Source organism: Myotis brandtii, unplaced genomic scaffold (assembly GCF_000412655.1).
Source record: "Myotis brandtii unplaced genomic scaffold, ASM41265v1 scaffold658, whole genome shotgun sequence".
NCBI classification, from domain to species: domain Eukaryota; kingdom Metazoa; phylum Chordata; class Mammalia; order Chiroptera; family Vespertilionidae; genus Myotis; species Myotis brandtii.
The window spans coordinates 3,068,280-3,082,934 of NW_005370558.1; the positions used below are offsets into that span (position 1 = coordinate 3,068,280).

Below are 14,655 nucleotides of genomic sequence, written 5' to 3' on the forward strand. Positions count from 1 at the left end.
AAACTTATTGCAGAGAGACCACAAATCCTAGGAACTTTTTCTGAACATGAATAGTGATGCCCACCCTTATCATCTCTGATCAGAATACAGGGGTTTTGATGGATCTAAAATGTTCCAAGATAACTCTTAAGATTTAGAATCAATTTTCCCCTCCTTTCCTTTCTTCCTACTTTTCTTCCTTTGCCCTTTCTCCCTCCCTTCCTCCTTTCTCTCCTTCCCATTCTTTATTCCTTATTGGGAAGAGAGAGACATATGCTCACATTTCTGTAAGAACAAAACTCAGTGTAACACTATCAATCAAAGAGCACATCGATTCAGATGAACACAAAATCCTTTTAAAAGGACAGAAGAGTAGCCGGTCCGTCATGTAAGACAAAGAAAACTTACCTGAGTGCAGTGCACTCCTGCCCAGTGACTCGGCTTCTCTCTTCCGAGCATCACCAACTTGGAGAAGGAGGACACCGTGGCTCCAATGTCTCATCCTGTGGACTCACAGGAACCATATTGCAGGAGGATAGTCTTCCTGGATGCCCACACTGATCAGAGCTCAGGGTGGTAGGTTTCTTGCATAGGAACCCTTCCAAGAACCCACCACACTGTGGTCACCTTAGTCACCATCAGCTATGCCAGACAGGCTTGATGGGCGTGGTTTTCACATGGGGCCCTGATTTGGCCTCGATTCCTTGGTTACTGCTAACATAGCATCCCATTGCTCAAAAGTCTCTCTTCTCTGGAACCTTGAGGATGTCTTAAGAGACAGATGGGCAGCTTGTTTCACTGAATTGAAGAATAGATACGATGTGTGTACACACTGACTTTTACTTGAAAGCACTGTTTTTCTCATGCTCATCTGCATGTATTTCTCACAGACCAACTTTTGTTTGACATTGCATTATTTCCAGTGTTTATAAAATGAGCCTTAGTCAGTCAACCCAAACCTTGGGCCTATAATAATTAACGGTGCAGCATTCAATGAGTCACTTAACCTCTCTGAATCTCAGTTGTGATACTTGCAAACTGAAGCATGAGGACGAGATAATTTCTAAAACTCTTGCAGCACTAAAACCATCAATTATTCATTCATTCATTCAGCAAATATTTTCGGATTGTCTTCTATGTCCTGGATTTGGAATGCAATAGTGAGCAAAACAGCCTACCCTTCAGCTCTCCCAGGGCTGCTCTTCTGTTTCAGAAAGAATGCAATGATCATTTAAACTCTTGAAGAAGCAATATAATGCTGTGTAGGAAATAAAATAGACTGGGAAGGGGGGGTGTTGGCGGGTGGCTGCAGTTAAAATAGCGTGGTTAGAAAAGGTCTCACCAGGCAGGTGATGGTTGAGTTGAGACCTAAACAATGAATTAAAAAAAGCCATTTGACGATTTGGGAGATGAGTTCTAAATTGTAGCTGTGATAAAAATATGTGAAAACAACAACATGTGTCAGTATGTTCCATAGCATTATTTTACTTGATCATTACAGCCACTTTCTGAAATGGGTAGGAAAAGTGATTTTGTCATTTTATCAGACAAGAATGAAACCCAGAACGATGATGATGTGTGTTGCCCAATACGGGAGAGTAAGTTAGTGACAGAGATGAGCTTCAAATTTTGATTTCCTGTCCCTAATTTCATCTGCTTTTCCTTATAGTTCTCTTCTGTGTTTCTCCGAATGGTTTCACCTGCACCCTTCTCAGTCTTCATTTTGCTGATCACATTTTTCCATCTCCAGACCAAAAACAACAACATTACTTTAATGATTAATAGAAAAAATGTATCAAGTACCAAATATGTAGTAGAGTGACTTCATTGAAGGAGACCTTAAATTAAAGGTAGCTGATTTAACTCTCTCAGTCTATAGAAGGGGGAAGTGCAGCCCACAGAGGGAAGTGTCTTGTCCCCAGCCTTGGGGAGAATAGAGGACATCTACTCTAGACTCCTGTTCTCTTGACCATGCTATTGCTATTGAAACAAGGTCCCATTCTTTATTCTTTCTTTCTATCTTTTTTTAACCTATTGATGTGTTTATTTCTTTGGGAGGTGATGAAATCACAATAAAACCACTAACATTCTGTTTGTAGTTTGCTACCTTTCATCACTCTGTCACTTTCACATACTCTTCTGCATATGAATGTTTCAGGTGGCTTTTCTCCACTTATTATTAGCGTATATTACCCAAAACAAATCTCATTGTATTTCCTGTTCATACTTTTAAAGGCCTTTGCATCCTAGATATTACTCTTCCTCTTGCCTATGCTTAGAACGCCAGGCGTATTTCGCGGCCACTGTAGAATCCATTGTGGTACTGACATTTATCCCCTCTTTCCTATCAGGAGATAGCACTGAACCCAAAAGAGACCCGGCTAAAACCCATTCAGGGCTTTGAACATTCATTTCTATTGAATGTATTGTCATTTATTAGGATCACTATCTTTGCTTACAATCTTTTTAGGCCATTCAAATAACTATACTAAATTCAAGGTGATGTAAATGCATTTTTATGCATTTTCAAGTTCCAATTCACAAGACCATCAAATCTCTTTATTAAATTTCAGTTTAGTATGCACCACATTTTTTACCTAGATATTTCATTTCTTTGCAAATTCAGTTAAGAAAAAAAAATATTAGGACAGATGGTGAGTCACGATGTCTCACAGGAAAAAAATATTATGGGGTGGTTTAGATAGAATTGGATATTTTTTTCTCTTAATATGTGCTTGTATTTGTATTATGATCTCATTCTAATTAATATTTTCATAAAAATCTTTGTGTAGCAGACTGCTGAAACAGATTCAAATCAGGTTTGAGCCATCATCAATATAATCAATAACAGAGATTCTGAAACTCCAAAAGAACTTTGTTAATTCATTATTTACTGAATACCTGCTCTGAGATTGGCATTGTCCTAAGTATTGGGGATGTAAATAGAGGTAAGATTGGAGCCAGCTCAGAAATATCTCACAATCCAAGAGCTGTACATTTTCATTCATTCATCCATTCATAAATATTAGTCACAATATGGCAAGGCAGTGCTCTTGATCCTGAAGAAAGAGGTGCACTTTGAGACATACTCCCATAAATCTTATCATAAATAAAAATTCATTTTAGATAGTGAATAATACTGTGAAGGAAATAAAATACAGTGGTATGCTGCTCTCTAATGGGGTGGGGAATAGGATGTGAGCTTACTGTAAGTAGACGGGGTTATTATTTGAGGAAGTACTATTTGAATTGAGCCTTAAATGATTAAAAGGAAGAGAGTGTGAGAAAATCCAAGAAAAAAGTATTCCAATAAAGTGAGTAACATGTGCAAGTTCCTGAAGCAGTAACAAGTTTGGCTTATTTAGGGAACAGATTCTTGTTGAATGGATGCACTTATGGATGAACAAATAAATGAATGGAACCTAGTGAGCAAGAGGATAGTGATAGGAGACATTCAGAGAAAGTAGGGACTCATAGGCCATGTTACAAGATTTTGATTTTGTTCCATGTGACATGGGGAGCCATTGAGGTGCTTTAGGTAGGAAAGTGGTCTGATATAGTTTATGTTTTTAAAGGACCACTGTAGCTGCACTCTAGGGGAGGGAAGATTGGGAATCAGACATAGAAAAAGCTGATTAAATGAGCAATACCTCAGTGATGATGGCTTAGATTAGGGTGCTGGTAATGGAGCAAAAGTAGATCTTTTTGGAATTTTCTGAGATGAAAGTCTACCAGATGTACTTTTTTTGGTTTTGGTGAGTTGGCTAAAAAAATAGGAGTGATGATTCAGAAGGTTTTGGTTTAGCCTTTGTTGAGCAATGTTGTCATTTACTAAGAGGAGGAAGAAAGGAATGTGGGGAGAAACCATTACTTCTGTTTCAGACATGTTGATTTTGTGATGACTTTAAACAGATATTTAAGTAGAGATGTCATTGTTGGGACTCAGAGAAGAGGTCATATCTAAAGAAATGTTTGAGTCATTAGTGCATAAATGTTCTAAAATCTGTACTTAAAACTTAGGACTGGATGAGAGGAAGTAGATAGATAAGAAAAAGGGCCTAAGCTCTAACACTGAAACGTGGCAACATTTAGTAAAGAGTTAGGGAAGCAGAAGACATCACATGAATCTGTGTGGGAAGAGCTGGGAGCCAGAAGGGATAGGATGGCATGGCACCATGGCATCTGAGAGAGAATACCTCAAGGAAAAGGCACTTCTTTATATACTTCAAGATTCTTTGACATTGTGGTTTGTGTTAGCAATGTTGAGGTCAATGGTGATCTTGACAAGATTGGTTTGGGTGGAGTGGTGAGTACAGAAACTCGATTGAAGAGAACTAAAGAGTGAATTCCAGGAGATAAAGGGGATAAGTTTAGATAATTCAATAAATTTTACTGTGAATCATAGAAAGAGAAATGTGACGTAGGAGACAGTGGTACGGTGATGTGGGATGATGCCACTTAAAAAAATGTGGGTTTTTTAAAATATAATTTAATTTTTAAAATTAAAAATGTTTATGTAGGCAATATCCTGTTTTGCTGGTTTGGAAGGAGAACATAATGATGGAGGAAATCGAGGGAATTGGTTTGTGCTGGACAAATAGGGATGCAGAAGATTGATATATGAGGCTTCATGACCTGAAGATGCTGGAAGTAAATCTTGATGGAAGACTCAAAGGTGGAAAGTAGCCTTTCAGGCTAAGGAACTAAGGGTAGAAGCTCTGAGGTGTGAATCCTGGGGAGGAACTGTGTGCATCTGAGAGTGAAGGCATGGTCGGAAATGAGCCTAGGTAGGAACATTGGAGCTGGGCGACAAAAGGGCATGAGTAGCAGGTGGGGAAGTTCAGATTTTGCAGGAGTCAATTGAGTATTGTAAACATGATCAGATTTACGTTTTAGATTAAAGGCTCATCATAGGCTGCTTTGTGAGGAGGGACTGAAGTAGGGAGGCCTTCAAGCCAGTGGTGTCAGGGCCAAGAGGACAGAGGACAAGGCTACCCCCGGAGGGTGCTTTTCATGGCAGGCCTGAGAGTGGAGTGGAGTGGTAGCGTGAGACTACATCCAAATTCACCCTTCTTTTCCTGGTGCTTTTGGGTTGCTGGATGGTGCCTGGTTGTCACAGTGAAACACAAGAAGGAATTTCTGGCCCACTTTGGTATGTAGCCAACCCTTGAAGGAACCAGAAACCGACTTCAGCTCCTCAGGTTCAGTTGACCTCATCAGCATCTGAAGCTGGTTAGTGGATTCATGGTTCTGTAGGAGCCCTTGGCCACCCCGTCGTCTGTACCCTGGACAGGCTGATCTGGTTGAGAATGTTAAGGACAAACCCCAGTTTGAATAGACTTAAATGAGGTCAGCAGTGTAGGTGTCTCATGAAGCTTTTTAAGGCTTGGCAATGCAAAGTCTCGATATTTCTGTTCCACAGGAAACATTTGCCAGTGGAGCCACCTCCCACACCCCAGGCTTTCCTTTTGCAAACCTTCAGGGGTTAAGCACTGTAGTTTCCCCTGTTCCAAGGAGCTATTATTTGGACAAAGATCATGCATATTTTGGTCTTTTCATATTGTTGTTTGGATGAATTGTTATGTGGCATGAAGCATGTTGTGGTTGGATCTATCCCTAAACAAACAGCTGAACTTAAAAAATACTATTTTTTTCCTGGTGCTTAAAAAATAGAAAAAAAAATAGTAATCATTGGACTAAAAGAGACTATCCCAATACCAGTCAGTCACTGTTCCCTCTGGAAATAGAAACAGATGCGAATTTCTCCAAAGCTGACCCATCTTCATAAATAGGAAGTTTAGAAAGACAGGTAAATCTATCCACCCTTAGGAAGGTAGCCTATCTAAGAGTCTGTGTTCAAATTCTTTGCTTCCTCCTTGAATCCTAAACCAAATCCATCTCCTCTTACTTAAAACTCTCATCTCCCCATCTGCAGAGAGTTGTTTTGTTTTGGGTTTTTTTTCTCAATGGGCTGTAGACTTGGTAAACTCCCAATAGCTTCTCAGACTAGTTATATTTAGTTCACACTAGTGGCTGTTCTGAAAAGTGAAATCAGAGATTCCACAAAATAATATCGAAACTTGGTAAAGAGTCAAACATGATTTTGTTGCCAGAATTGTATACTGAAAGCCCAGTCTGATGTGACAGCATGGTGCTATAGAAAGAGCACTGCATTGTGAGTTCAAAACCCATCAGTCTAGTCCTGTGTCTACTGGAAATTTCTCTGAAGGCTTCCATAAGTCACCACAACATATGAACCTCGGCTTCCCTCATGTAAAATGAAACCATTGCTTTCAGCTCCAAGGTCATCATCATCATTATAGACCAGTTATTGATCATCTGTTATGATCAAGCCATCTGAGCATCATACTAAACAATCAATCATTCAACCATTATTCAGAGGAGGAAACCAAGGTTCAGAAATTCTAAGTGATATGCCCAAAGTCAAATTAATAGTAAATGGAACCTCTGCTAAGCAAAGTCAGGTCTACACCTCACTGCCTCAAAGACTGTGAGCCTTACAGGTAACAACACACCTTTCTTGGTCAGGAGACTCTTCAAGGTCTCCCCATCTCTAAAGGATAATGTTCAAATTCCTTAACAGGGCATTGCAGTCCTTCCTCAGTCTGGCTTCAGATCAGCTTTTCAATGTCTCAGCTCCAGGATCCATTGAACTCCCTGAACTGTGACCTTGCCAGACATACACACACACACGGATCAAGATGCAGTTATGCTCTTCCCTGAACATGGACAAATTCTTTTGATCCTTCAAGATGCTGCCCCCAAAGCATCTTCTCAGGAAGCTACCCCCCCATTTTTCCAAGTAGTGGTGATCCCGCTGCAGGAGAGGAGTCCTGTCGGATTCATTTGTGTATCCCCAGTGCCAGCGCAGTCACCAAGCAGATACTCAGAAACAACTGGTGAAGTGCAGTGAGAGTCCTCACCAGTTTTCCTCTGAGGATAGGGATCTATCTTAGCTGGGGATGATAACATCCCTCCCTCCTAAAATCTCTTAAGATTGGGCACTGGGCCATTAAGACCTGTATCACTTTCCCATCTCTTAAATCTATTATGGTAGTTGATCATACCCAGCCCTTTATTGAGGCAGTCTAAAGGGGAATCTTGTCTCCAGTTTATATATGGGGAAACAGAGGAACAGAGAGATGAACTAACATGCTAATATTACCTGGTAACCAGGGGCAGATCAGGAGGTTGAATCCAGGGTTTCTGAATTCAAGGATGAGAACTTTTAACAATAGCTTGAATGCCAATGTTTGCTTATACATCAAGGTAAACTCGTCTCATTTCCATGAAGCGTGGCTTTCTGAGTTTTCAGATAGGGGTGACGATATATGTCTGTCTCAGTGTCCCTTGGACATGCCTCGGGAATGCAGAGGCATGCATTTTAGCTCCATGGTGCAGGCCCACAGAAATTGAAGATTACGTAATGTGAAGCAGCATCAGCTGTGTCTGTCCACTTGCAGAGTCCATTGGCCTCAGGCTCTTGGAGCTGAGCTCATTGCTTCCAAAAGGAAAAGAAAGTGTCTTTCAAGTAAAAGCTGAACCATGGAAGACAGACTTGGCAATGCCCCCCAGCCACATCAAGACTCCTCACTGGATAGAGCAGATTTCTAAACCTGTCACCACATGAAAGGGACTGAATCTGAATTGAGGGGTTCCCTCAATGTCAAGAGAGGTTCCCTCATGTCAGGAGAGGATGAGCTGGGAACCAGCCTGTCCCTGCAACCCCCTGTAAGCTAGTTGCCACTGGTGTCTCAATAACTTCCCCTTCCCCCTAACACCCAGTGTTAAAATTTTTTTTTCAAAGAGCGCAGCATTTAAACTATATTTGGACAAGAGTATATGCATCAGAGGTGCCAAATTTTAGTTACTCATTCGTTCAACAGATACTTACTGAGAGTCTAATAGGTTTTCACAGTACCCCTCCCAATGGGATGTGTTATTATCAATGCTACCTAGCTACTACATGGAAGGCAGGCAGCAAGGTGATCATTTAGCTTCAAACTCTTTTCACTACAATCTGCTCCCCTCCCAGCATAAAGCATTCAAGAAGCACTAAGTAAATTGTAATGAAAACAAGAAGGCCAGTCTCGTTCTCTTGTTTTGTTGTCACTACCTTTGTTTTTCCTGGCCACACATTTGTATTCCATTCCTCACCATGTTCCCTTCAGTGCATGAGGCATGGGAGTAGGAATGGAGAGAGAATTCCCCAGATGAAGGTGGGCAGATGTAGCTGAAGGGCCCCTGGGACTCTGGCAAGAAAAATGAATAGCAGAGTCCAAGGATGTTATTCAAAAAAAGGGGCTCAGAGTAGCTTTGTCAGCAAGATCTTGGGGCAGAAACCAGGCATCTTTCCACTCCCCTCTCTCTTCTTCTTCTCTTTAGCTCTATCTCCTATCTCTCTTTTAACTCTGTCTATATCAATCTGTCTATATTAATTATCTGTTTATTTAGGTACTTATTTACCCACCTATATCTATCTCTTTCTCTCCTCCATTCCCAGTTTCTGCTGATTCTAGGCAGACATCTATTAAGGTCTTAAGCATAATCAGGAAGAAATTAGCTTTCATGAGAACTCCAACTCTAGCCCCAACTCCTGACACTCTGAGGTCTCTTTGATGGGGGGAATAAATTGTCTTCTTAAAGAATAGACCTTCTACAATCTTACCTTACTGGTCTTCATATTAGAAGAGGAGTAAGGTGTTACCAAGAGTCAGGTAACCCTATGACCGTATCTACAGGAGGCTGTGCAGTCATTATTCTGTAGATACCACACAAAGAAACCCCTCTGCTAGGTGTCAAAGGCCAGGCTTCTTCTTCTAGCTCTTTGAACACCTCACCTGCTGGGGCTCTCAGGGTTCCAATAGATAAAATGGGAGAGGCACTGGCATTGTACATACCATCTCAGGAAATCACTGCAACCACACAAGGTAAGTATTATCTCCATTCCTTTTTGGAGGAGGGAAATGAAGTTCAGTGAAGACAGGTTATTTTGTTTCAGTCTTACACAACTTATATATGGCAGAGTTAGCATTGGAAACTGGCTTTACCTGATGCCAAAACCTATCCTCTTTGCAATTCCCTGTCTTGGGTTGCTAATGAGTGAAGTCTGCATTGATGGCTGGTCATTCTTGGATTGGGCCTGGGCTTTATTCTTTGTGAGTTGGCCACACTGACCAGGACACTGGAGCTCCAGAGAAGTGCTGAGCCTGTGTTCGTCCCTCACTTGAACTGCCAGGCATGCTAGTGGTCACTGGAGTCCGCACTGGCTCCGACCCATCCTCAAATAATTGAATTGTAATGAATTGATTTATTCTGGCTCTTTCGATAGTATTTCACTATGTAAACTGCAGAAATAAACAAGGGATTTTGGAGCTTGGAAGGGGCTCAACATTCTGCTGCCCCTGAATTCACAGACTCCTTTTTCAGATAGTCAGCATCCTAGAAATCCCAGCCTTATTTCTGCTTGACCCGGGCGCTTTCTGTTACGGGGAAGGCTTCTTGAAGGTGTTGTAGGCGAGTGCTGACTTCACAAGCTGATTCAGTTCCGTCAGTTAGAAATAAAGTCACCCCTTAGAAGATGAAGCCCATTATTGCAGAATGGGCAAGGCTTGGTGGGCTTACCTGAAATGCCCAAGGTATCTAACAAGCCCTTAAAACCTAGAGAATTAGATAGGAAGGGCTCCTAGCATCCCAGTGGTCTAACCCCCTTCTCTATAGTAAGTATAATTGAGGCCAGAGAGGAAGAGTCCTGTCTAAAGTAACAGAGCAATCTAGTTACCGAGCTGGGACTGGAGTCGTTCTGTGACATCAGGTAATGTCCCTAGAACCTGGAAAGGGAAAACCTGAGTTCGAAACCAGGATCTGGCATTAACACACTGTGTGACCTGGGGCAGATTATTAATGATGCGTGAGATCTCATTTTCCTGATCTGAAAGACTAACATGATAATTAAAATAACAATGCCTCCCTCACCAGCTTGCTGTGGGCTCACTTGGGGTAATGAAGGTGGACGTGTTTGTGAGTTTGTGTGTGTGTGTGTGTGTGTGTGTGTGTGTGTGTGTGTGTGTAGTAAAAAACACGTAAGATCTACCCTCTTAAAATGTTAGGTGTACAGTACAGGATTATTAACACAGTATATGTCCTTTCATGACTGGCTTATGTCATTTATGATAATGCCCTCCATGTCCGCTCCGGTTTTCACATATGGCAGGATTTCCTTTTTTTTTTTTGAAGGCTGAATAATAATCCATTGTGATGATCAGTGATGGGCTTTAACAGTGCTGACGATTCTTTTGGTCCAGTTCCACAGCTGCTACTGATGGCTGAGACCAAAGGACCAATATCTCTCTGTTCTCCCCCTTCCCTGTCTCTCCTGCAGATGAACCCAGCCGGTGCTATTTCCACGATGGTGATGGGGTATGTGAGGAGTTTGAACAAAAAACCAGCATCAAGGACTGTGGTGTCTACACGCCCCAAGGGTTCCTAGATCAGTGGGCATCCAATGCTTCAGTTTCCCATCAAGACCAGCAATGCCCAGGCTGGGTCATCATTGGCCAGCCGGCAGCATCCCAGGTAAGACGCCAGCCATGTGTGGCATTTCCTACCGATATTCTGAATCTCTACTCTGTCCCTCAGAGCTTCCCGCCTCGAAGGTAGTGTCATTGGATGTGGCCATGTGACCATACCTCTAGCCAAATGTAATTCCAGAGCCTCAAGAGTACCATTTCTCTGGGATTAGATGTTGAGTAGCTAAGCACAGGGAAGGAACATCAGGGTAATGACTGTCCTCCTATGTCTCTACCTGTTATAATTCACATTTAGGAAAGAATTCCATTTTGGACATACCACTGGAATTCAGTGGGGAAGAACACATTCTTTCGGGGGAGTCCCACAATTTATTGTGTGTGTGTGTGGGGGGGGCGGGTACTCCTTGAACACTCTCCTGTGAATTTGTTGTGTGGCCTTGGACCAGTCTCCCCACCTCTCTGGCCCCCATATTTCCCCATCTTTAAATTAGAGAGTAGATCAGCTTGATCTCCAAGGACCTTCCCAACTCTAAAAAGCTGTGACTCATTCCCCAGTCCCCTAATGCACTATTTACGTTCCAGGGTTCTTCCCCAAAGGACTCTCCGCTCAGTTGAGGGACTAAGAGTGTTGGGGCCACCAGAGCTTATGTGATTCTAGGGATGGCTGTGCTGTCCCCGGAGCCCCCTTTCCAATTATCCTGCTGAGCAAGCACCTGCCTTCTTCCGAGACTCCCATTTCCCAGAGACACGACTCAGTGCTTCTGACCGCCTGGCCCAGTGGCGGCCTCTGAGGCCAGCCTGCCGCCTGGCCTTGTAGATGAGTCATTATACTGTTTCCCTGATTCAGGGTCAGGGGGATAGACCTGATTTCTAGATAAAAGAGAGATGTGACCTTCTTCTGGGGCCCAGTAAAAAACCATTGGATGAGGTACAAGATGGGTACATTCACTTACCTATTTTATAGTGTTTATCTGATCATTTCTCATTTACCCATTTGCTTATGTTTACATTTATTAGATTCCCTGTTTCTTCCTTTGCATTTGTTCATGACTGCCCTGAGGAGAGTGTGTGGAGAGAAATGGGAGCACAGTATTCCCTGATGCTTCTCATGGACAGTGCCCGCCTGGTGAATGAATGAATGGGTAAATGAATGAATGTCTAGGCCTCATCCTACCCCTGTGCCATGTCTGTACTTGAGGAACTTATCTTTGGCTACACCCAATTGCACAAACTCTAATAATCTGTTCGTGTGTCTGGCTCCCCCATTAGGCTGCTGGTACTTTCATAACTGTTTTGAGTTTTAGTCATCTCTGTCCCCTTCTTCAAGTACAAGATCCAGATAAGACTAGCTGCTCAGGAAATGTGTGTTTAATTGATTATAGATTCACACACGTGCACACACACTCATACGTGTACACATTGCTACATACGATGAACAACACTAAGAGACAATGTTCAAGAACCACATCTGTATGACAGAGAACATCCTGCTCAGGGTTGGCAGGGCTGGCTGGCAGTAGAGCCAGGAATTCCAAATTCAGCACAGGCAACCCTTCCTAGAAATGTCTCAAAAACATCATTCAAACAAGGGAATTATTAACACACTCAGACTCTCACATGAGCAAGAAGTGAGGTAGCAGCTGTGCTTAAAAATCACACAAAGGTTATTGCTACTAATGTGAGAAGAGGAGAGAAAGACTTTTCCAGTCTTAGCGTTTGAAAGGGACTTCATGGGGCAATTATTCCACTTTGGTAAGGAGCGGGCTGTCAGGAATTATGGGCAATTATGTCTTCCTAAACAAAAATCCAATTTAAAAAAATCATTATCAATACTACAAAGAGGAGATGAGAAAACAAAATCATCCTATTGAATTATTCATTGCAACCAATTTTATTTTAATGAAATCGACTAGGTTCCATTACTCTGGGCTTGGACATAATCTTTGTTACAAGGAGACTTCAGCTGTAACTAAATTTGCCATAATGAGTTCAACTCACTGGAGAATACCGGGTCGAGGAGGGTGTGTATGTGCAGGCTGGGTACAGGGTCAGGCAGGGCGGTCTGGAGGGCTGTTGAACAGTCTCCTGAAGTCCCCCTCAGAAAGCAAATGCCTAGAAATCATTCACACACTGCACCCCCATCGTGAGCGCACACACACACACACACACACACACACGTGCACACACACACATAGCCTATGTAATACTGAGTAAGGGTGTTTGTGGAGTGGAAACTAGCTCCCTTCTGATAGCACAGCAGAGGGGGACGAGGTATAACCATGGCGCTCATTACCTTGTGCTGTGATTAGGGGAGACTGATAGCTAATTCTCACCCTGTCAGGGACTCCAGTGAAGAAGTTGATGGCTTGAGAGGAGTTGGAAAGTACTTAGATGCACCTTCCCCCTACACAATTAAGCCCTGCCTTTCTCTCTCTCTCTCTCTCTCTCTCTCTCTCTCTCTCTCTCTCACACACACACACACACACACACACACATACATGTACACACAAAAACACGTAAACATTCCTACAAAAATAGGCAGTGTAGGGGCAGGATTCCAGAGAGTAGGAACCAAAGTAGACACAGGAGAGTAGTGGAGGGGACCGGGGGTCTCCAGGTCCACCAGCCATCATACTGGACACTCATACATCTCATAGCCTATCCCCTTGCCATTCCTCAAGCTAAGAAGTATTGCCCATCTTGGAGAAACGGAGAGGCGGAGTGGCTTCCCCAAGGTCCTATAGCCCATACGTGGAGAATCTAGGATTGGAAGGATGTCATGGAAGATGATAGCAGAAGCTTAGGAATATGTATGTGATCATGTTCAGAAGTTGAAAGTAACTGGATTCCTGGCAAGTACCCCTGGGAAACAAGCAGAAAGAATCATTAGGTGGACAGATCGTAGAGTTGCTGTCACTGTGCAGACCCTGTGAGGTATGTGAAATCTCTGCCTGACTCATGGGCACTACCCACAGTTTTGAGTTCAGGCTGCTTCCACTCCCTGTCCTGAGGGTCCTATTCCCTGGCCCCTTGGTGCTCACTGGGACGTCTATGAACTTGGGCAGTGATGAAATGACTATGGTTGTTTCCATTTTCGCTTTATAAACCAGTTTTGTCCTACTCTGTCTTCCCCTGATGCTATAAAAATGAGAAATACAAGTGTCTATTGAAGTCATGTGCCTGGCTCTATGCTGGAGTCTGTGGAAGAAACAAAAAAAGGGGAGAAAGACCCAACCTCTGGCCATGTCCATGTACAAGACTTAGGCACGAGAATTCTCTGGGGAGGACAAGCCCTGTCCCAGTAAGTTGGCAGGGTTTCACCGTGACTGCTAGAAAGAAGAAACAGTCATTGTGCTAAAGGAGTCCAGAAAATTGATTAAAACTTGATTTTTTTATTTTGTATAAGCTCTCCACTTTAACAGTTTCAAATCTCTCTCGTCCATTCTCCTCATGCAAGATCCCCAAATTTGGTTAGGACTAAGTTACTCCACCCTGAACATTTAGTTTTATATTCAAATGTTACCAGAAGTATCAAAACTTCCTGGTTGTGCAAATTGGGCTGAACATCCTATAATAAGAGACATTCTTTGGATATTTTGGCCATGCACCTTCCTGGCCCAGCTGGAATTCAAGAAGTCCCTGAAACGGAACAAACATGGAAATCAACCCAAAGAATCCAGTTTTCTCTGTTCTGGGAACCTCAGAAGTGGATTGATTTAAAGGTGCTTTTTGCAAAGATCCCATCTTGTTCTTATTTTGTCTCCATGTTTCACATTTCTCTAGTACTTTATACCAAAGGCAGCCCAAATGAGATGTAGCTATTCCTTTATCCTGCCCCCACCCCCAGCATTTCTACCAAAGCCAGTTTCCTCTTCTCCAAGCAGGCACCTCCCTCCTCCCACAATGGCCTAGGGAAAGTGTGGAAACACCAAACAGTCAGGAATGTGCAGTGTTCTCCCAGGAATCATGGACCTTCACTCAACCAACCAGTTCACTTGGTTAATCCTTTAAGGCTAAGACTTAGGCTAAGCAGATCCAGGGCAGTAGTTTCAGAGTCAGGGTAAAGAAAACCTTGACATCGAGAACTATCCGCAGTCGGATGGCCTTGTGCGGTAGAGAGGTCCCC

At 42.7% G+C, this 14,655-nt stretch overlaps 1 protein-coding gene across 3 annotated transcripts in view; it reads left to right on the forward strand.

Moving 5' to 3' along the window:
• PAPPA (pregnancy-associated plasma protein A, pappalysin 1) overlaps nucleotides 1-14,655 on the forward strand; it is a 215,964-nt gene that overhangs the window by 117,994 nt on the left and 83,315 nt on the right. For all 3 annotated transcript variants that reach the window (XM_014528925.1, XM_014528924.1, XM_014528926.1), the window contains exon 10: nucleotides 10,382-10,575. In XM_014528925.1, the coding sequence (XP_014384411.1) occupies nucleotides 10,382-10,575 (194 nt within the window). The remainder of the gene's footprint in view (nucleotides 1-10,381; nucleotides 10,576-14,655) is intronic.